The 21,714-nt window shown below is 43.0% G+C and overlaps 1 protein-coding gene across 2 annotated transcripts in view; it reads right to left on the bottom strand.

Annotated features, from left to right (window-relative positions):
- wdfy3 (WD repeat and FYVE domain containing 3) overlaps positions 1-21,714 on the bottom strand; it is a 490,874-nt gene that overhangs the window by 114,737 nt on the left and 354,423 nt on the right. For both annotated transcript variants that reach the window (XM_038791772.1, XM_038791773.1), the window contains 4 exons: positions 20,673-20,782; positions 16,972-17,154; positions 4,425-4,585; positions 2,287-2,364 (listed from right to left, as the gene is read on the bottom strand). In XM_038791772.1, coding sequence (XP_038647700.1) covers positions 2,287-2,364; positions 4,425-4,585; positions 16,972-17,154; positions 20,673-20,782 — 532 coding nt within the window. The remainder of the gene's footprint in view (positions 1-2,286; positions 2,365-4,424; positions 4,586-16,971; positions 17,155-20,672; positions 20,783-21,714) is intronic.

The following is a 21,714-nucleotide window of genomic DNA, read 5'->3' as shown; positions in this document are numbered from 1 at the left end:
AAATCCCTGTAACCCAATAACCCCTCCTAACCTTAAAACATACCTTCAACACAAGAATTATGCTGCACGGTGAAGATATTTTTCACATTTGTGTAGCAAAGCTAAATACATTTGGAGGGACTATCCATGATGGGCATGTACTATACTAAACATTTTCTCATATAACATAAAAGCAAATGACTGTGGATGCTGTAATGTGAAACAAAAACTGAAAATGCTGGAAAATCTCAGCAGGTCTAAGAGCATCTGCAGGGAGAAAACAGAGCTATCATTTCCTTTGACTTTTTATCCATGACACTTTTGCGATCTGTGTCTAGCCGCCATCTATCGCTAATCCTCTCTCCAGCCTTTACTACCCCACTCTCCCCACAACAGTATAAATCTCATCCCATTTCCAGTTCTCTCTAGCTCTGACAAAGAGCCATCCAGACTGTTCTCTCTCTGCAAATGCGGTCAGACCTGCTGAGATTTTCCAAAATTTTCTGTTGTTGAGGCATTCTCCCATCATTGGGTTATTATACTGAAACAGCAAGCAGGACAGAGCACACCGATCCGACAAGCAAGGGTCAAATCAAAGCTCTGCAGTCCTGCCACATCCAGTCATGAATGGTGGTGGACAATTAAACAATCAATGGGAGGAGGAGATTCCACAAACATCACAATCCACAACGATGGGGAAGTCCTGCATATCCCGGCCTTCTCCTGCGATCCCCAGCATCACAGATGCCAGTCTTCAGCCAATTCAATTCACTCTACACAAAACGACTGAAGGCACTGGATACTGCAAAGGCTATCGGTCCTGGGAACATTCCAGCAATAGTGCTGAAGACCTATGCTCCAGAACTAGTACAATTCCCAAGCCAAGCTGCTTCAGTGTGAATGTAGACCATAACAGCACCTCTGTGCTGTGATCATGGAATCTGCAACAAAACATCTACAACACTGATACCTACCCGATAACATGGAAAAAAGAGCTCTGGGAGGTGAGAGAGTGACTGCTCTGGACAGCAAAGCTGCATTTGACTGAGTGCAGAATCAAGGAGCCCTCACAAATCTGAAGTCAATGGGAAAATTCTTCAGCAATTGGAATCATTTCCAGCACAAAAGGAAGATGCTTGCGGCTATTGCAGTTCAATCATCCCTGCCCTGGACATTGCTGCAGGAGTTCTGGAGGGTGGTGTTCTTGGTCCAACCATCTTCAGCTGCTTCATCAATGACCTTCCCTCCATCAAAAGGTCAAAAATGGGGATTTTACTGATAATTACAGTGTTCAGTAGCTTTCGCTACTCTTCAGACACTAAAGCAGTTCCCGTCAACATGCAGTAAGACATGGACAACATTCAGACTTGGGGTGATGAGTGGCAAGTAACATTCATACCACACAAGTGCCAAGCAATGACTATCTCCAAAAAAAGAGAATCCAACCCTCTCCCCTTGACATTCAAAGGAATTGCCATTGCTGAACCAACACTATCAACGCCCCAGGAGTTGGCATTGAACAGAAACTGAACTAGCTGCATAAATATCACAAGAGATGGACAGTAGCAGGAAATTCTGCAGCAAGTAATCTACCTCCCTACACCTGAAAGCTTATTCACATCTACAAGGCACAATTCAGGAGTGTGATGGAATACGCTCCACTTGCCTGGATGAATGCAGCTCCAACAACGCTCAAGCAGCTGACAAAACACACAAGGAAAAGCAGCCAACTTAATTGGCACCCCATTAACCACTTTAAATATTCACTGCCTTCACTACTAATACACAATGGCAGCAATATGTACCATATACGAGATGCACTGCAGTAACTCACCAAAGCTCCTTCGTCAGCACCTCCCAAACCCATGATCTATATCACTTAGAAGAACAAGGTTAGCAGGTGGATGAGAACACCACCAACTTCATGTTCCCCTCCAAGCCACACATCATTCTGATCTGGAACTATATTGTCATTCCTTCATTGGCATTGGGTTAAAATTCTGGTACTCCCTTCTTAATAGCATTACGGATGTACCGATACCACATGGATTGCAGCAGTTCAAGAAGGCGACTCACCACCGCCTTCAAGGTAATTGAGGTTGGGTGACAAATTCAGGCCTGGCAGTCAGACTCACATTCCATGAAAGAATAAAAAAAGCAAAGTTTTGAATAATCTCTTAAATTAAGCACGATAAATAACTAAATGTTTGAATACCTAGATCGTGAAAGGCATCAGATTCTAACTCCTTAGGTCATCAGATTAAAAAATTAAGAATCTAGCTTTTCAAAAATATAGAGCATTTTTACCTCCTGATATTCTTTATATTGCATATCCACTAAATCCCGCACAACAGCAATATGAGTGAACATCCACTGGGAGATTTCCTTCAGGGAAGAAAAACAAATCAATAGCTGTGATTATGGAACAAATGCCAAAATTTTATAAGGCTACAGAAATAAAATGCTCCTAAAAGTAGTGTCTGATTTATGAAGGGAAAATCATGCTTGACAAATCTGTTGGAATTATTTGAAGATGTAACCAGTACAGTTGACAAGGGGAAGCCAATCACTATGGTATATTTAGACTTTCAGAAGGCGTTTGACAAAGTCCCACATAAGAGATTATTGTGCAAAATAAAAGCGCATGGGATTGGGGGAAATGTATTGAGGTGGATAGAAAACTGGTTGGCAAAGAGGAAACAAAGAGTAGGGATTAATGGGTCCTTTTCAAATCGGCAGGCAGTAACTAGTGGGGTACCACAGGGATCAGTGCTGGGACCCCTACTATTCACAATATATATTATTGATTTGGATGAGGGAACAAAATGTAACATCTCAAATTTTGCAGATGATACCAAGTTAGGTGGGAGGGTGATTGTGATGAGGATGCAGGGATCCTACAACATTATCTGGACAGGTTGGGCGAGTGGGCAAATCAATGGAGGATGCAGTATAATTTGGATACGTGTAAGGTTATTCACTTTGGAAGCAAAAATAGGAAGGCAGATTACTACCCGAATGGTTGTAAATTGGGTGCAGCAGGCCTTGTGCACCAGTCGCTGAAGGTAAGCATGCAGGTGCAGCAGGCAGTAAAGAAGGCTAATGGTATATTGGCCTTCATTGCGAGAGGTTTTTAATATAGAAGCAGGGATGTGTTGCTGTAATTATACAGGGCCTTGGTGAGGCCACACCTGAAGTACTGTGTGCAGTTTTGGTCTCCTTCTCTGAGGAAGGATGTTCTTGCTCTCGAGGGAGCGCAGTGAAGGTTTGCCAGACTGATTCCAGGGATGGCGGGACTGTCATATGAGGAGAGATTGACTAGGTTGGGATAGGTCTCGCTTGAGTTCAGAGGAATGAGGGGGGATCTCATAGAGACTTATAAAATTTTAATGGGACTAGAAAGGGTAGATCCAGGCAAGATGTCCCAGAACCAGGGGTCACAGTCTGAGGATTTAGGGTGAACCATTTCAGACAGAGATGAGGAGATATTTCTTCACACAAAGAGTGGTGAACCTGTGGAATTAATTCCTACAGGAAATAGTTGATGCTAAAACTTTGAAAAGGATATCAACCCTTGTATAGCGGCTGGTTTAACACAGAGGGGCTGTTTAGCACAGGGCTAAAGAGCTGGCTTTTAAAGCAGTCGAAGGCAGGCCAGCAGCATGGTTCCCGTACCAGTCTCCCACAACAGGTGCCGAAATGTGGCGACTAGGGGCTTTTCACAGTAACTTCATTGAAGCCTACTTGTGACAATAAGCGATTTTCATTTCATTTCATATGCATTCAGGCCATCTTCCAGAATAAACAAAAACACTATATTGTAAATCACAAATAGGTACACTTATTTAATCTAGTATTATCATGATAATTTCACAATGTAGATATATTAAATCTATAAAGTTAACATGTTATATTGGAAAGCCACTTTGTGTGAATGTATCTCAGCATGTGCAAATGTACTTTTTTTTTAAATCAATTGAATGGGTAACAGTGGATGAAGTATGTGTGGCAAGATGATGACTTTTATAGTCCACTGCCAGGTAATACTGGTATGCACCTGAATCAGAACCAATCCCCTGGAGTATATCTACTCTACACCGTCACACTTCAGGATTACATAAGCTTAAATAGAATGTGTCTGAAGTTTCATTCTGCCCGAGTTCATACTTATTTCGACCTTTAAAACACAAAATAGCTTGAGGCTACAGGATTGCCAGGCAAGATTCCTTGAAAGTTTCCTCTTTTTCCTTTGAGCATTATTCCTGCTGATACTAAGTGGAAGTTGGATACTATTGGACAGAGGCTGTGTTCTTATTTTCTTTATTATTCTTCTGGTTTTCTCAGTTCACCAAATTGTACCAAAAATTGGCAACAGATTACAGCCATTATCTCAATGACAGACGTACGAGTACAGACTAAAATTAAGTTAAAGGAATTAAGTCTACCTGTGAAGTAAGGTTATTTTTACAGATTCCAGTTTCTTTTCTATTTCGCCTGGATCCAGTCAACTTTGACAGGCCAAACCCACTGCTCACACGTGACAGTTTTGACTGTGTTACAGGGGCCATGGTTGCTTCTCCTCTACTAATATACTTCTTTTCATGGGCTATCAAAGAAAGAAACAAAGCAAACACATTACATTTCCAAACAGTTTTCCAGGATTTTCAACAGTACGTAAACATACAATAGCGTTCCATTAACCATTGAAAAGCAATAGCATAAAAGTCAAATAAATGTAGAAATAAGAACACAAAATCTATAAATATCAAGCCATGTCATTTTAATAATAGTTCCTATCATCACAGGAGTCAGAACAAAACAATATTTACAGATCATCCAATAGCAAACAATTTATGTACAAAATATGGCAGAATCTAAGTAAAGATGAACAAGCAAAAGACTTTGAATTCTGAAATAAAAACTGAAAATGCCGCAAATACTCAACAAGGCAGGCAACGTCTGTGGAAAGAATCACAGTTAATGTTTCAGATCAACAACTATATATCAGAACTAGGTTCCACTGTATGCAAGAGCCTCATCATCAAATTACTTTGAACAGCTCTAGTTGGCAATAGTCAACAGTATAAAACTGCACGTGCTGTGGCAATTTCACCCAGAAGCCTCAAGAGGGTTGGCATGCGAACAAGAACTGTTACACCAGAGCAGTAGTGATATAGTTCACTTTTAAGGTTGATATATTCCTGGTAAAAGGTGAGGCACACAGGATTGCCAAAGAAGTTTTCTTGAAAATTTCCCTTAAAAGCTGTGCTCAAATAAAAATATCTTGGGCTGGATTCTCCGCCCCGCCACATTTCTATTTCACCCCGCTGGTGGGATGCTCCGTTATGCCGGCTGGTCAATGGGGTTTCCCATTGTGAGGCAGCCCCACGCTGTCGGGAAATCCCCGGGCTGCCGGCAAAACAGAGAATCATGCCGGCAGAGAATCCAGCTCCTGAAATCTAGGAATGGGTGTACCATCCACTGCTCCACTGGCTGGAGTTATACCAGGCACAAAGAAAGATCATCTGAGCCCAGAACATCTTTGGAATAGTGATTAGGCTTCCTCCCCACAGCCCCTCCCTACCCAACTATACAATTAAAAGTGGGAAGTTCACTGATAACTACAGTGATCAGCTCCATTTGCAAATTCTCTGACAATGGATCAGTCCATGATCGCATCCAAGAAGGTCTGAAAAACATTTAAGCTTGGGCTTATAAGTGGTAAGCGACACCCAAGTGCTGGACAATCACTATCTCCAACATGAGGGAATCTAATCATTTCCATTTGGCATTCAACGGCATCAGCAACACTGAAGACGGCCCCCCCCCCCCCCCCCCCCCCCCAAAAAAAAAAATCAGCATTTGGGATGGGGGGTGGGTTGACCATTGATTAGGAAAACTGGAGCAGCTATATAAATAGACCGGGAAGGAGGCTGGGAGGGGGTTTGGACTGGAGGAGGGGGAAGGGATTAGATTGCACCAGGAAGTTGGGAGAGGTGTGGGAGAGTCGGACTGGAGTGGGATCGGGTCAGGGTAGTGTGGGGGATCCGCTGGGAAGTGGCATGTGTGTGGGAAGCCCTGTGTGAGGCTAGGTGTTCTAACAGTTACTCTGGAGTTAGAAGTGATTTTTTTTTCCCCTTCTAAGTCTTTCAGTGTAACTATCAGGATAAAACCAGCAGAACCATCCTAAGTTAGCTATTTAAATCACTTCTGTCGGATGGTTCCCAGCCCTTGTCCAGGGAAAGTTAGCACTTCTGGGCTATTGTCGGGTAAACCCTTAAATGGGAACTTCTTAGAGGGATTCCACAGTGCATCATTGGGTTACCCTTAAATGTGACGATGGGGAATCAGGAAGTTATGGGCCAATATCTTTACATAATTTGCTTAGGTTTCACGCAAAATTCAATTGCATCCCTCAGTCTCCATTAACAAGGCAATACATCAGCTACAGCAGAGTACTTTTTGCCAGACTGGGAGCAGCTGTTGTGAATGCTCATTCTGTTGCCAATGAGGCCTCCAACCTACAACACTTCTCTTTTCTGGCTTGGACTTGCTGGTGAATCAGATGGAAGAGAACTATTCAACAATACTTCATGAATTAAATGAATAGCTCCTCTATGAAATCCTGATGTAATACTCTTCCTGACTGCAAAGCTCTTTTCTGCAAGGTCATGGTCAGTGTCATTCTCTGCCCCACCCTCATCCCAACTTATTAACATTGGGCTAATTATTTTCCGATAGCCACAGACAGTTGTGCCTGGGATTAGAAATATAGTTGTGGATAACGGTTAGAACAATCCAAAGCATTCTTAGCATTGCTTCATCCATGCTCTTCTCGGATCTCCAAGAAAGATTAAGGAGTCTTGAATGCTAGATCGAATTTGATATTTTTCACATTTAAAAAAGTATTTCCTGTAAAGATTGAACGTAACTGATCTTTAAATTCATCCTCTCAGGAAACTATACATCTCTTTCTAAGTCTGAGATTGCAAGTGTCAATTTGGCTACCTTCAATTGGCTATCTTAAATGCCTCCTTTAGAAAATTATTACATGTGAAAGGAACAAGGAGCTTGCAAAAGTGCCACGTTCGTTATTTCTAATGTATGTGTACCTGGATCATACTCAAAGGATTCTCTACCATATTATATCTCTGTATTTAAAAATTACAGTATAGCTTTTAGAAGACAAGTGACATAGTACAATATTTCAAAAAGTTTAGTGAAACCAATATAAAACAGTTCCAACCCCACTATGATTATGATTCCCAATTCTGGGTACCTAAAGATGTGTGTGTGTGTGTGTGTGTGTGTGTGCGTGCGTGCGTGCGTGCGTGCATGCGTGCGTGTGGGTGGGGGGAGGAATAGATAATGGACCCAGAAACAGGAAAAGCACCATAATTTCTCTCCTTGGGCCTGGGCTCGACATGTGTCGTAGTACTTCCTACTCCTGACTGCTACTTCTAGTTTCATGTTGGGTTGTTTGTTCCCTTCTTAAGCATTATTAATATGGACATTCCCATCCAAGCCTCCCCGAACAGGTGCCGGAACGTGGCGACTAGGGGCTTTTCACAGTAACTTCATTTGAAGCCTACTTGTGACAATAAGCGATTTTCATTTTCATTTCATTAAGTAGAAGAGTAATAAGGTCATATTTACGCCTCATCTGGAGTATTGTGTCCAGTTCTGGGGGGCATACTTGAAGGATATGAAGGCATTGGAGAGAGTACAGAGCAGATTCACAAGAAGGATTCCAGGCATAAAGAACTGTAGCTATGAGGATAAATTGGAGAGGTCTGTTTTCCTTGGAGAAAAGTAGGCTGCGAGGAGATTTGGTAGAGCTAATCAAGATTTTGAGGGGTTGGACAGGGTAATTTGTGAGAAACCCCGACTAGAGAGAGCATCAAGAACTAGAGGGCATAGATTCAAAATAATTGGCAAAAGGAATTTGAGGAAAATAATTTTCGGCCACAGGGTGATTGAAGTTTGGAATGGACTACTTGGTAGAGGTAGGTTTAATTGAGGTATTCAAAAGGGAATTGGATTGCTATCTGAAAAGAAAGTATGTGTAAGGTTACAGGGATAAGGCAGAGGAGTGGGACTAGATAGAATGTTCTTTCAGAGAGCCAGTGCAGACTCGGTGGGCTGAATGTCCTCCTTCTGTACAGTAAAGATTCAGCGATTTTTTCCCCCCCAATCCTGGCTACTTTCTTCCTTCTGGTTGTTCTGTTGGCTACCTCTGCTGTTTTCATTACAAAATTTACTTCTAGTCTTGTCTTCCACTGACATCACCCAGTGATTCTCAGCTTGTGCTACTGTCCTACGGGTGCTGAAAGAAATCATCTTAATTTGTGCACGATCAATTGGTCTGTTTTTGCCTTCAAATGTTCCCACTTTTCTCACCTTCCATCTTTTCTGCTTTCCTAGCTTACTTTTCATGCTCAACTCATTCTTACACATGGATGAAGATTTGCAGCATGAATGCAGCTGCCATTTTGAAGAGTGGATAGAAAAATTTGAATCAAGAATATTAATTTCTACTAAAAATTGCTGAATAGGCAACAATAAACATTAAATACACAGGACCATAATTTATCAAGAGTGTAGCCAAGAGCATGATCAGTAATAGCCATAAAGACTGACAATAGGCAATTAAAATTTTACTGCCAAAAATATAATTTAAAACATTATGGTGTAATTAAAAAAATACTATCCAACAAGGCTACTGGAATTCATTTCGCAAACTTGCATTTTTTAATTTTAGTGTAATTTTACTGAATAGTGTACGTAAATCATTTAATTTTAAACTTCTCTGAAGATAAGACTGATGGATAAAATTGTGTGAGAAGTTTAACTCATTTCAATTTTATTGTATTTTTGAGTAGCAAGTACTTTACTGAATGCTAAGTGTCAATCTATTGCCTATTCAGCAATTTTGTCTTCACATCAACAAATGGAAGACAAATCCCATAATTGTCCAAAATGTAATTTTACATCTCCTTAACTATAATCTTCCAGTTGGAATAAGACAGATTAAGCTTCCCACTTTTCGGACAAGGTTATCGCAGCCTAATTAAAAAGCCATTACTGTATCATATTATTTGAATGGGAAATAATGAATATTGTCAGTAGACCCAACAACAATGAAATAACTTTTTATGAAGTATGGTACTAAATACCCCCAGCAGAAGTGTGGAAAAGTCAATGCCCACCATCATGTACTGATCATGTTGAAAAATCTCATAATATATGTTAATACTGGTGAATGAAGCATTCTGATTTTGAGCACTGAATCATCCTAATCACGACAGCCAATTCTTAGAGCACCTCAGTTTTCAATTAATTACTTGAGTAGTTTTTGCTCAAGGTCTCTGGAAGATGCTTAAGAACTGGAATATGTGTTCTGTAAAATGTTCATAGCCTGAAAATAGGTTTTATCTTGCGAGTCTGGATGGGATTCAAAACAAGTTCTCTATAATGCTACTGATGATTTTATTCTTTTGTCTCCAGGCAAGTCTAGATGCATCACTCATCCACCAGTTAAGATTTTGAACTGTAGTTTTAATACCTCCACACGGTAGCATTGTGAATAGCACAATTGCTTCACAGCTCCAGGGTCCCAGGTTCGATTCCGGCTTGGGTCACTGTCTATGCGGAGTCTGCACATCCTCCCGTGTGTGCGTGGGTTTCCTCCGGGTGCTCCGGTTTCCTCCCACAGTCCAAAGATGTGCAGGTTAGGTGGATTGGCCATGATAAATTGCCCTTAGTGTCCAAAATTGCCCTTAGTGTTGGGTGGGGTTACTGGGTTATGGGGATAGGGTGGAGGTGTTGACCTTGGGTAGGGTGCTCTTTCCAAGAGCAGGTGCAAACTCGATGGGCCGAATGGCCTCCTTCTGCACTGTAAATTCTATGATAATTATACAGCAATTGAACTTATTGTGCCAATAATGCTGTGAAACGGTGGTCCAATTAGTCCCACTCTCCTTCTATTTTGTCATAGCCTACAAGTGTTTCCTTTTCAAGTACATAAGCAATTCCATTTTTAAAGTTGTTACTGAATCTGTCACCATTACCCTTTCAGGCAGTTCATTCTAGATCATCACAACTCATTGTTTTTTACTCATTATCTTTAATCGGTGTCCTTTGGTTACCAATGCACCCAGTGATGAGATACCCTTCTCCTTATTACCCCATCAATACCCATTATAATACTGAATGTCTCTATTAAATTTCCCCTTAATCTTCTCTGCTTGAAGAACAATCCTAGCATCTGTGTTTTTTTAACATTACTGAAAACCCTGCTATCAGTCTGGTAAATCTCAGAATTGGACACAATACTCTAGCTGAGGCCTGATCAGGGATTTATAAAAGTTTAGCAGTGATTTACAAAGTTTTAACATGAATTCCTTGCTTTTGTACTCATTCCTGCTATTTTTAAAGCCAATGATCTAAATAAGTTTTTTTTTGTTTAAGCTTGATTATCAACTTGCCCATCATGAACCCATATGTGGTAATAATAATAATCACTTATTGTCACAAGTAGGCTTCAATGAAGTTATTGTGAAAAGCCCTTAGTCGCCACATTCTGACACCAGTTCGGGGAGGCCGGTACGGGAATTGAATTCGCTTTGTGCAGAAACTGTAGATCACTCTGCCCAGGTTTCAGGCAGGAAATGTACCCATATTTTCATTTTAAGTTGCAATAACAGGATTAAGTATGCTCCAAATGATTCAGTAGTCATATATTTTTTCAATGAAACTATATTTCAGCTGTGCTACAGCTAATATACGAGTAGTGTTGAATTTTTCAGATGGAGGGGTTTCTGCCCTGCCATGGGTGGGGAGGCTGCATGACCAGCTGCCCTGCAGCCATTTAATTGGCTGGAGGTGGGATTTCCACTCCACGCTTGGAAGTTCTCCTTCAGAGAACTGCCAGCTAATTTGACTGGCTGGCAACTCTAGACCCAGTCACACCGGTGGAAGTGATGGCTTCAGCTGGGACGAGAAGCAGTCCCACCAGTCTAAGTGTTGCAGCCCACAGGACAGGTAGGTGAAGGTCCTTGCAGCAGGAATGGGATGAGAAAGCAAGGAGTGAGGGTTGTAATGGTAAAGTCACATGGAGAGGGAATGCCCGATCTGGAAAGAGGGTGCCCCACCACTCCCATTTCTCAATCAAGGCCTGAGCAGAGTGTCCTAGCTTGCCTCGTTGTCTAACTTGAGGTGTAACTGCTGCAATATAGGAAACACAGCCAAATTGCACACAATAAGCTCCCCCAAATGGCAAAGCAATAATGACCAATTTGTTTCTTGAGAATATTGAGTGATAAACATAGGCCAGAACTCAGGCGATAACTCCTCCTTTCCTTTTTCTTTGAAATAGTTCCATGGGATCTTTAATATTCACCTGAGAAGGTAGATGGGTGTTCTGTACTGGACCCTTTACCAGGCCGCAGTTGGAATCAAAGAATATGCAACTTACGGAGCTCTATAACTCAACAGATAGGTTCTATTATTTTATGCTGTGCGCTGGGCAGCACGGTAGCATGGTGGTTAGCATAAATGCTTCACAGCTCCAGGGTCCCAGGTTCAGTTCCCGGCTGGGTCACTGTCTGTGCGGAGTCTGCACGTCCTCCCCGTGTGTGCGTGGGTTCCCTCCGGATGCTCCAGTTTCCTCCCACAGTCCAAAGATGTGCGGGTTAGGTGGATTGGCCATGCTAAATTGCCCCTAGTGTCCTAAAAAGTGGGGTGGGGTGGGGTGGGGGGGGGGGGGGGGTTTGTTGGGTTACGGGTATAGGGTGGGTTTGAGTAGGGTGATCATTGCTCGGCACAACATCGAGGGCCGAAGGGCCTGTTCTGTGCTGTACTATGTTCCCACTCTTACAGGCTTAAATACAAGAATGAGGCAAAAGCCTGTGCACCTGACTGATGTTGACATCATTGCTCATGTGACTCACCACTTAAAGGGACAGTGCCCCCACAAAGTATACGTTACAGATGGGGTCTCATTTAATCATCTCATCCAAAGTACAGTTGTTTAAGTTATGGTGAATTTTGATAGAATAAATAGTGAAAATCTATTTGCTTTTATTAAACTCTGTAAACTGAATAGCTTCTATCTGTAGTGTAGACCTCTGTGGTTCTCTGGTTGAAATTTTGGCATCCAAACTCTCCTGCCTGTGCCTGGACTTGCACCAAATACTGTCACCCATCACTCATGTGTTGTTGACCTACATTAGCCCTTGGTTGAACAAAGAACAGTACAGCACAGTACAGGCCCTTCGGCCCACAATGTTGTGCCGACCATTTATCCTAATCTAAATTCAACCTAACCCACACCCCTTCAATTTACTGCTGTCCATGTGCCTGTCCAAGAGTCGCTTAAATGTCCCGAACGACTCTGACTCCACCACCTCTGCTGGCAGTGCATTCCACACTCTCATCACTCTCTGTATAAAGAACCTACCTCTGACATCTCCCCTATACCTTCCTCCCAACACCTTAAAATTATGTCCCCTCGAGACAGCCATTTCCACCCTGGGAAAAAGTCTCTGGCTATCCACTCTATCCATGCCTCGCATCACCTTGTACATCTCTATCAAGTCACCTCTCTTCCTTCTTCGCTCCAGTGAGAAAAGCCCTAGCTCCCTCAATGTTTCTTCATCAGACATGCCCTCCAGTCCAAGCAGCATCCTGGTAAATCTCCTCTGCACAGTCTCCAAAGGATCCACTTTCTTCCTATAATGAGGCGACCAGAACTGGACACAATATTCCAAGTGTGGTCTAAACCAGGGTTTTATAAAGCTGCAGCAAAATCTCGCAACTCTTAAACTCAATACCCGTTAATGAAAGCCAACACACCATACGCCTTCTTAACAACCTTATCAACCTGGGTGGCAACTTTGAGGGATCTATGTACGTGGACCCCAAGATCCCTCTGTTCCTCCACACTTCCAAGAATCCTGCCTTTAACCCTGTATTCAGCATTCAAATTCGACCTTCCAAAATGAATAATTTCACATTTATCAAGGTTGAACTCCATCTGCCACTTCTCAGTCCAGCTCTGTATCCCGTCAATATCCTGTTGTAACCTGCAACAGCCCTCAACACTATCGACAACTCTACCAACCTTCGTGTCATTGGCAAACTTACTAACCCACCCTTTCCACTTCCTCACCCAAGTCATTAAAAAAAATACAGAGCAGAGGTCCCAGAACAGATCCCTGCGGGACACCACTAGTCACCGACTTCCAAGCGGAATACTTTCCATCCACTACCACTTGCTGTCTTCTTTCAGCCAGCCAACTCTGTATCCAGTCAGCCAAATTTCCCTATATCCCATGCCCCCTAACTTTCTGAATGAGCCTACCTTGGGGAACTTTATCAAATGCCTTACTGAAATCCATATACACCACATCCACTGCCCAACCTTCATCAACGTGTCTTGTCAGATCCTCAAAGAATTCAATGAGGCTTGTGAGGCATGGCCTCTCCCTCACAAAGCCATGCTGACTATCTTTAATCAAACTATGTTTTTATAAATAATCATAAATCCTATCTCTCAGAATCCTTTCCAATATTTTGCTCACCATAGGCGTAAGACTGATGGGTCTGTAATTCCCAGGGATTTCCCTATTCCCTTTCTTGAAGAGGGGAACAACATTCACCTCCCTCCAATCATCCGATACTACTCCAGTGAAGAGTGAGGATGCAAAGATCATCGTCAATGGCGCGGCAATCTCCTCCCTCGCTTCCCGTAGTAACCTTGGGTATATCCCGTCAGGCCCAAGGGACTTATCTATCCTGATGCTTTTCAAAATTTCCAGCACATCCACCTTCTTAATATAAATCTGTTTGAGTCTATTAATCTGGTTCACGCTATTCTCCCGAGCAACAAGGTCCCTCTCTCTAGTGAATACTGAAGCAAAATATTCATTTAGGGCCTCCCCTATCTCCTCAGACTCCAGCCACAAGTTCCCTCCACTATCCCTGATCGACCCTACTCTCACTCAGATCATCCTCTTATTTCTCACATAAGTGTAGAACACCTCTCATCTCTCACACCTTGGGGTTTTCCCTAATCCTTCCCGAGTGCTTTTTCATGCCCCCTTCGAGCTCTCCTAAGTCCATTTTTGAGTTCATTCCTGGGTACCTTGTAACCCTCTAGAGCCATGCCAGATCCTTGCTTCCTCAACCTTGTGTAAGCTTCCTTCTTCCTCTTGACTAGAAGCTCCACTTCTCTTGTCATCCAGAGGCTCCTTCACCTCACGATTCCTTCCTCGTCTCTGTGGGACAAAACTACCGAGCACGCGCAGCAAGTACTCCTTAAACAACCCTCACATTACTGTTGTGCATTTCCCCCGAGAACAACTGTTCCCACTTCATGCTCCTCAGCTCCTGTCTAATAGCAGTATAATTTCCCCATCCCCACTTAAAAACCTTCCCATACTGTTGTGGTCACTGTCACTGAAATGCTCTCCCACCGAGACAGCTGATACCTGGCCTGGTTCGTTGCCAGCACCAAATCCAATATGGCCTCCCCCCTAGTCGGCCTATCTACATATTGAGTCAGGAATCCTTCCTGTACACACCTGAGGAAATCTGCTCCATCCAAACCATTTGCACTAAGGAGGTTCCAGTCAATATTAGGGAAGTTGAAGTCATGAATGACAACAACTCTGTTTCAAAGAACAAAGAACAAAGAAAATTACAGCACAGGAACAGGCCCTTCGGCCCTCCCAGCCTGCGCCGATCCAGATCCTTTATCTAAACCTGTTGCCTATTTTCCAAGGTCTACTTCTCTCTGTTCCCCACCCGTTCATATATCTGTCCAGATACATCTTAAATGATGCTATCGTGCCTGCCTCTACCACCTCTGCTGGCAAAGCATTCCAGGCACCCACCACCCTCTGTGTAAAAACTTTCCACGCACATCTCCCTTAAACTTTCCCCCTCTCACCTTGAAATCGTGACCCCTTGTAATTGACACCCCCACTCTTGGAAAAAGCTTGTTGCTATCCACCCTGTCCATACCTCTCATAATTTTGTAGGCCTCAATCAGGTCTCCCCTCAACCTCCGTCTTTCCAATGAAAACAATCCTAATCTACTCAACCTTTCTTCATAGCTAGCACCCTCCATACCAGGCAACATCCTGGTGAACCTCCTCTGCACCCTCTCTAAAGCATCCACATCCTTCTGGTAATGTGGCGACCAGAACTGCACGCAGTATTCCAAATGTGGCCTAACCAAAGTCCGATACATGACCTGCCGACTCTTGTACTCAATACCCCGTCCGATGAAGGCAAGCATGCTGTATGCCTTCTTGACCACTCTATCGACCTGCGTTGACACCTTCAGGGTACACTGGACCTGAACTCCCAGATCTCTCTGTACATCAATTTTCCCCAAGACCCTTCCATTGACTATATAGTCCGCTCTTGAATTGGATCTTCCAAAATGCATCACCTCGCATTTGCCTGGACTGAACTCCATCTGCCATTTCTCTGCCCAACTCTCCAATCTATCTATATTTTGCTGTATTCTCTGACAGTTCGCCTCGCTATCTGCAACTCCACCAATCTTAGTATCATCTGTAAACTTGATACTAGTTGATAGTTTCTTCTGCACCCTTCCAACATCTGCCACCCAATCTGTTCCTCCATCTCTCTGCTGCTATTGGGGGGGTCTATAGAAAACTCCCAATAAAGTGACTGCTCCTTTCTTGTTTCTGACTTCCACCCATACTGACTCAGTAGATAGACCCTCCTCGACTGCCTCCTTTTCTGCAGCTGTGATGCACGTCCTAATTAACAGTGTCACTCCGCTTCCTCTTTTACCTCCCTCCCTATTTCTCTTAAAACATCTAAACCCCGGAACATCTAACAATCATTCCTGACCCTGTGAAATCCATGTCTCTGTAATGGCCACAATATTGTAGTTCCAAGTACTGATCCATGCTCCAAGTTAATCTCCCTTATTTCTGACACTCCTTGCATTGAAACAGACACACTTTAACCCATTCGACTAAGTGCAACTTTGCCCTAAAAGTTGGGTTGGGGAATACTTTTGATTTAAAAATTCTCTTCCTTGCACATTCTCTCCGTGTCTGCATGGGTCTCACCCGCATAACCCAAAGATGTGTAGGATAGATGGATTGGCCATGTTAAATTGCCCCTTAATCGGGGAAAAATAAATAATTGGGTAGTCTTGAAAAAAATTCTCTTCCTTGTTTACTATTCCTCCATAGCCCCGCCCTCCAGATTACGATAATATCAAATCTAACAACATTCATTAGATATCTGCGGTCCTATAATTCTGGCTTCCTGAGAATTTGATTTTAATTCCTCCACCAATTATGGCTATGCCTTCAGACCAAAGTTGAAGAATCCATCCCTCAACATTTATACCTCTCTGCCTCACTTAACTCCTTAAAGACACTCCTTAAAACCCTGCACTTTTGGCCAACTGTCTTAATGTCTCCCTATCTGGCTTTGTGGCATATTTTGTTTTATAATGCCCCTGTGATGTCCCTTTAAATATTTTATTGCATTAAATGTCCTACATAAATAGTTATTTTGAAATAGTCTATTCAATTCCGACTGCCTGTTTCTAATGTTAATAGCACTATATAGATACAAGTTGTTTTTGCTGTTCCTCTCCATCAACAGATAAAATGCTGAAGTTATTTTGAAAACTCATGCAATTAAAAATATTGTTTTGAAACTGGCAATACTTTTTAATCCCCTTACTCAGCAACTTGCCAATTCCAAACAGGATCAGATTAGTTAGAAATATGTTAATATTGATGCCATTCTGTTATCGCTATTTCGAGCAATCCTCCTTATAACTAAATATAAAGACTTATCTAAAAGATTTCACCAATTGTTGATCATAACTGTGGCTACTTATTTCACTTTAACACTATATTTTTTTAAACTGTAACAGATCATATAATTCCCATAATACATTCCAATTAAAACTATGCAGTAGTTCCTTACCCATATGGTTTTGCCAGCATTTTGAAGCAGCATCCTCAATGAATGACCGTGTAGTTGACAAATCCACCAGTCCACGTTCATTTGTAGGTAGCATTACTTTGAAAATCTCCTCCAAAGCTTGTTTTTTGTTGACGATTAATTCAGTCCAAACCCGATTCACAGCTTTGAGGAGAAGTTGTCGACCTAAAGATGTAAGTCCCAAGTTTAAAGTGGTTAAACAATTACTCTCAAATGTTTATATTTTCTGAAATACTATATATGTAAAACAAAATGAGCTGAAATACAAGTTTGTCTCTTACAAAAATAATGTTAATTCATTCATTTTCCTCAGACATTATGCCCCTATGCCTATTCATTTGCATAAGTCAGATGTCAACAAAATAGATGAAAGCATTGATTTCAACGAATGAAAATTAGATTTAAAACCAGAATTTTATTTTCTACCCAAAAGGTGATACTTTCTTGGAATAATTTGTTCTACCAGTTAAGGGGGCTAGTAAAAGATGGAAATTCAAATTGGAACTAGTTACTGATTTGGAAGTAGAGAAGTACTAAATTCCAGGAATTTCTCACTTCATCTGTTCTCTTCTGGAAGCACCAATCAAAAGTAACAGCAGGATTCCATCTACTATTTATCATGGACTGTTATTTCCTCCCTTCTTGAACACAACAACTCCCTGTGTTGTACAGTTTATAGTTGGTGGTTAGCATATTGTATCTTTCCCAATTAATATGTGAAGCTCAACAGTGCTTCACAGTTATTTGACTATGGAGCTATAACAACCAAGTTTGGTTCATCAGATGCAGAATTCTAGCTGTAATTGAAGGGTAGCATGCATAAGTAGGATCTCTGATTAATTTCCTTCTCTTTTCTTGGTGTGCATAGCTTAGCTATTTACTCGAACATCCAGAAAGTTTCTAATAAAGCTCCCACATTGTGATCCTGACCTAATGTTACTTGAAGATTGAAACTAAAAATAAGAGTTCATACTTGTATACCTCCAGGAACTGACATACGTTTGCCACTTTTGTATATATTACATCCATAGATAGATTTAATTTAAAAAGTGGCAAACCTTGTGCAGATCCACGATGTATGCTTGACATCCATGGCTGTCGCGAGGAGACATAATTTTAAGGTGATTGGAGAAAGGTATAGGGGCGATGACCTGCTACTGTATGTGGCGGACCCGGTGGGAGGGATGCTGGGGGTGATGGAGCTGCTAGCTGAGTTTGGGACCTTTTCAGGCTATAAACTAAATCTAGGCAAGAGTGAGGTGTTTGTGGTGCACCCTGGGGACCAGGAGGAGGGAATTGGTAGGCTCCCGCTTAGGAGGGCAGGGGAGAGTTTTAGGTACCTGGGGGTGCAGGTGGCCAGGGACTTGGGGACTCTTCACAAACATAATTTCACCAGGCTTGTGGATCAGATGGAGGAGGAGTTCAAGAGGTGGGACATGCTGCCATTGTCGTTGGCGGGGAGGGTGCTTCCGAGGTTCTTGTTCCTCTTTCAGTGCCTGCCCATCTTCATCCCCAGGGCCTTCTTTAGGAGGCTGACTAGCAGTATTTTGAGCTTTGTGTGGGCACATGGGACTCTGAGAGTGAGAGGTTTTCCTGGAGCGAGGGAGGGATAGAGGCGGGCTGGCGCTGCCCAACCTTTTGGGGTACTATTGGGCGGCCAATGTGTCAGTGGTGCGTAAATGGGTGATGGAGGGGGGCGGCGTGGAAAAGAATGGAGATGGCGTCTTGTAGAGGTACGAGCCTGGGTGCCCTGGTAACGGCGCAGTTGCCGCTCTCTCCTAAGAGGTATACCACGAGCCTGGTGGAGGCGGCAACCCTAAGAATCTGGGGACAGTGGAGACGGCATGGGGAGAAACAGGGGGCTCGATGGAGGCTCCATTGGGTGGAAATCATCGATTCATCCCGGGGAACACTGATGGGGGATTTAGGGGGTGGCACAGGGTGGACATCAGTAAATTGAGGGACCTGTTTATTGGCGGGAAGTTTGCGGGCCTGGGGGAACAGGAAGATAAATTTGGGCTCCCCCAAGGGAACATGTTCAGATACTTGCAGGTAAAGGCGTTTGCTAGGCGACAGGTGGAGGAATTTCCTTTGCTGCCCTCGCGGGGGGGCGATGGACAGAGTGCTTTCGGGGGTGTGGGTCGGAGAGGGGAAGGTGTCTGACATCTATAAGGTAATGCAGGAGGTGGAGGAGTCGTCAGTGGAGGAGCTGAAGGCTCCCCGAACACCTGGTGCACCTGTCCTCACCCCCAAAGAACCTACTTATCCGAGTCACAGACATATGGGCTCGATGCAGCACCTTAAATTGAATGAGGCTAAGCCTCACACATGAAGAGGAAGAGTTGACCCTCTCCAAGGCATCCGCCCAAGTCCCATCCTCTATCTGCTCCCCTAGTTCCCCCTCCCATTTAGCCTTCAGCTCCTCCACTGACGACTCCTCCACCTCCTGCATTACCTTATAGATGTCAGACACCTTCCCCTCTCCGACCCACACCCCCGAAAGCACTCTGTCCATCGCCCCCCCGTGAGGGCAGCAAAGGAAATTCCTCCACCTGGCATGCCCGGCACTGGAAGAATTCTGGAAGGGGGTGGCAGGGACGGTGTCGAGGGTGGTTGGATCCAGGGTCAAACCGGGTTGGGGACTCGCGATTTTTGGAGTTGCGGCAGAGCTGGGAGTGCAGGAGGCGAAAGAGGCCGCTGTTTTGGCCTTTGCGTACCTAGTAGCCCGGCGGAGGATCTTGATGCAGTGGAAAGATGTGAGGCCCCCGAGTGTGGAGACCTGGATCAGTGACATGGCGGGATTTATAAAATTGGAGAGAGTCAAATTTGCCCTGAGAGGATCAGTACAAGGATTCTATAAACGGTGGCAGCCTTTTCTGGACTTTCTGGCTCAAAGATAGCTATCTTGGTCAATAGCAGCAGCAACCCCAGGGGGGTTCTTTATTATTGTTTCTATTTTTTCTATGGTTATTTAACTTAATATTGTGTTAATTTAAGTTGTTGTTAATATGTTTTGTTGTTCATTGAGGATGGGCGAATGTTTCTGACTGTTATCATTATTGTTATTGTTGGTATTTTATTGCGGTTTGTTGTTATATAAATACAACATTTTTCAATAAAAATTATTTTAAAGTAAAATTGTATATATATATATAAAAAGTTTAGATTGTGTCCTTCCGAAACTGGGGCATCACGCTTTGGATAAATATAAAAAAGATAACTGAATAATCATACATTTGGAGAGGAAAGCTGTGATGGAGTGTTGGGGCAAAGAGAGAGAAATATTGGAGAGTGGGGGACAGAATGGGGGAGACAAGGTGCAGGACAAAAGGGGACACTGGGATGGCTGGAGTGATTCACAGAGAGGAAACAGAGGAGGAAGAAACTTGATTCCCCCAGTAACTAATAGTAACTCAATTCAATCGCATTCGTAACCAATAGTAAAATGGTAACAAATTGGGCTCCCCTCATAACCAATAATACATCACCGATAATAAAAGCAAATTACTGCAGATGCTGGAATCTGAAACAAAAACAGAAAATACAGAATGCCCTTTTTGTCTAATATTTAAAAACTACCTTGCTGAGGAGGAGTCTCATCCTCTTGGTTACACAAAACAATGGGGTCAGTCAAAAAGTAAGATACACTTGAATTAAATGATCACTTCTGTAATATATTTTACCTTCACTAATATCTTGACTATGAGTTCCATCTGGTTCAAGATCAGAAGGTATCATGATGTGCCATGTTGTCATTCTGGCTTCTGCTTCCAGGCCAAACCCTTCAAGGTTACTGTGTCAAAACATATGCATAATAGAAATGTTGCCATGTGAAATGTGGAAATAAAAGACAAGTTTTGACAAGTTTTTTAAAAAATGTAGATGCATACATAAAACATCAATCTGTCTATAATCTTAAACAATTGAGTAAACTGTGGTGAGGCCAAAAGATGTGTATGAGTAGTTTTTTTTGCAATCTTATCTAATTAATGCAGTTAGCTAAAACTCTTCGAGAAACAGTGGGCTGGATTTTACTCGTCTTATGCGGATGTTCAGGGGGCCAATAATATGGTGGCATGACCTTCAACTTCTTGCTGTCATGGCATCTTGTCAGCAGTGGGTGGCACTCCCACCCAGAGGCCAATTCAGCCAATCAAGGTGGAAAATAAGGGCTTCTGCCATGTAGGGAATCTGCCAAGTAAACTCTGCCAACCTTTTGGGTTGGGTGGGGGGCAAGAATAGACACATTCTTATTTGGACACAAGGCATTCTTTGTCACAAGGAGGGCCCCCAGCAGCAATGGCCACCTTCCATGGCGCCACCTGAACTCACCAACCCCTCCCCACTGCTACAGCCTGTTCAACAAGCTCTGGTACTCCCAAGACCTCACATATCTGATTGTGAGGGTGCATTTCCAACGTCCATCCTATTCCAGATGTAGCCCCAGCAATTGCTACTACTCCCAGGTGCACTGCTGAGTTACAGCCGTCAGATTGGCTGGTACGTCTTTGGGAGGAGGGGGGGTGCATGAGCAGTTTTCCTTGCTGCCATGGTGGCAGCCAATTAAGATACAGCCCCAGGTTCTGCTGACTGCCAAAGCATGGTTGGCCATTTTCATGTCTGTCGGTGGGACTCCCACTGCCCCCATCAAAACTCTGGCAGTAATTTTCATCACCGTAGTCTGACTAACTTACTATTAAACATGTGAATGACACGCAGCAACGT

This window comes from Scyliorhinus canicula, chromosome 3, assembly GCF_902713615.1.
Source record: "Scyliorhinus canicula chromosome 3, sScyCan1.1, whole genome shotgun sequence".
Lineage (NCBI taxonomy): Eukaryota > Metazoa > Chordata > Chondrichthyes > Carcharhiniformes > Scyliorhinidae > Scyliorhinus > Scyliorhinus canicula.
The sequence above is the reverse complement of the archived record's forward strand: the minus strand, read 5'-3'. Positions and strand labels throughout refer to the sequence as shown.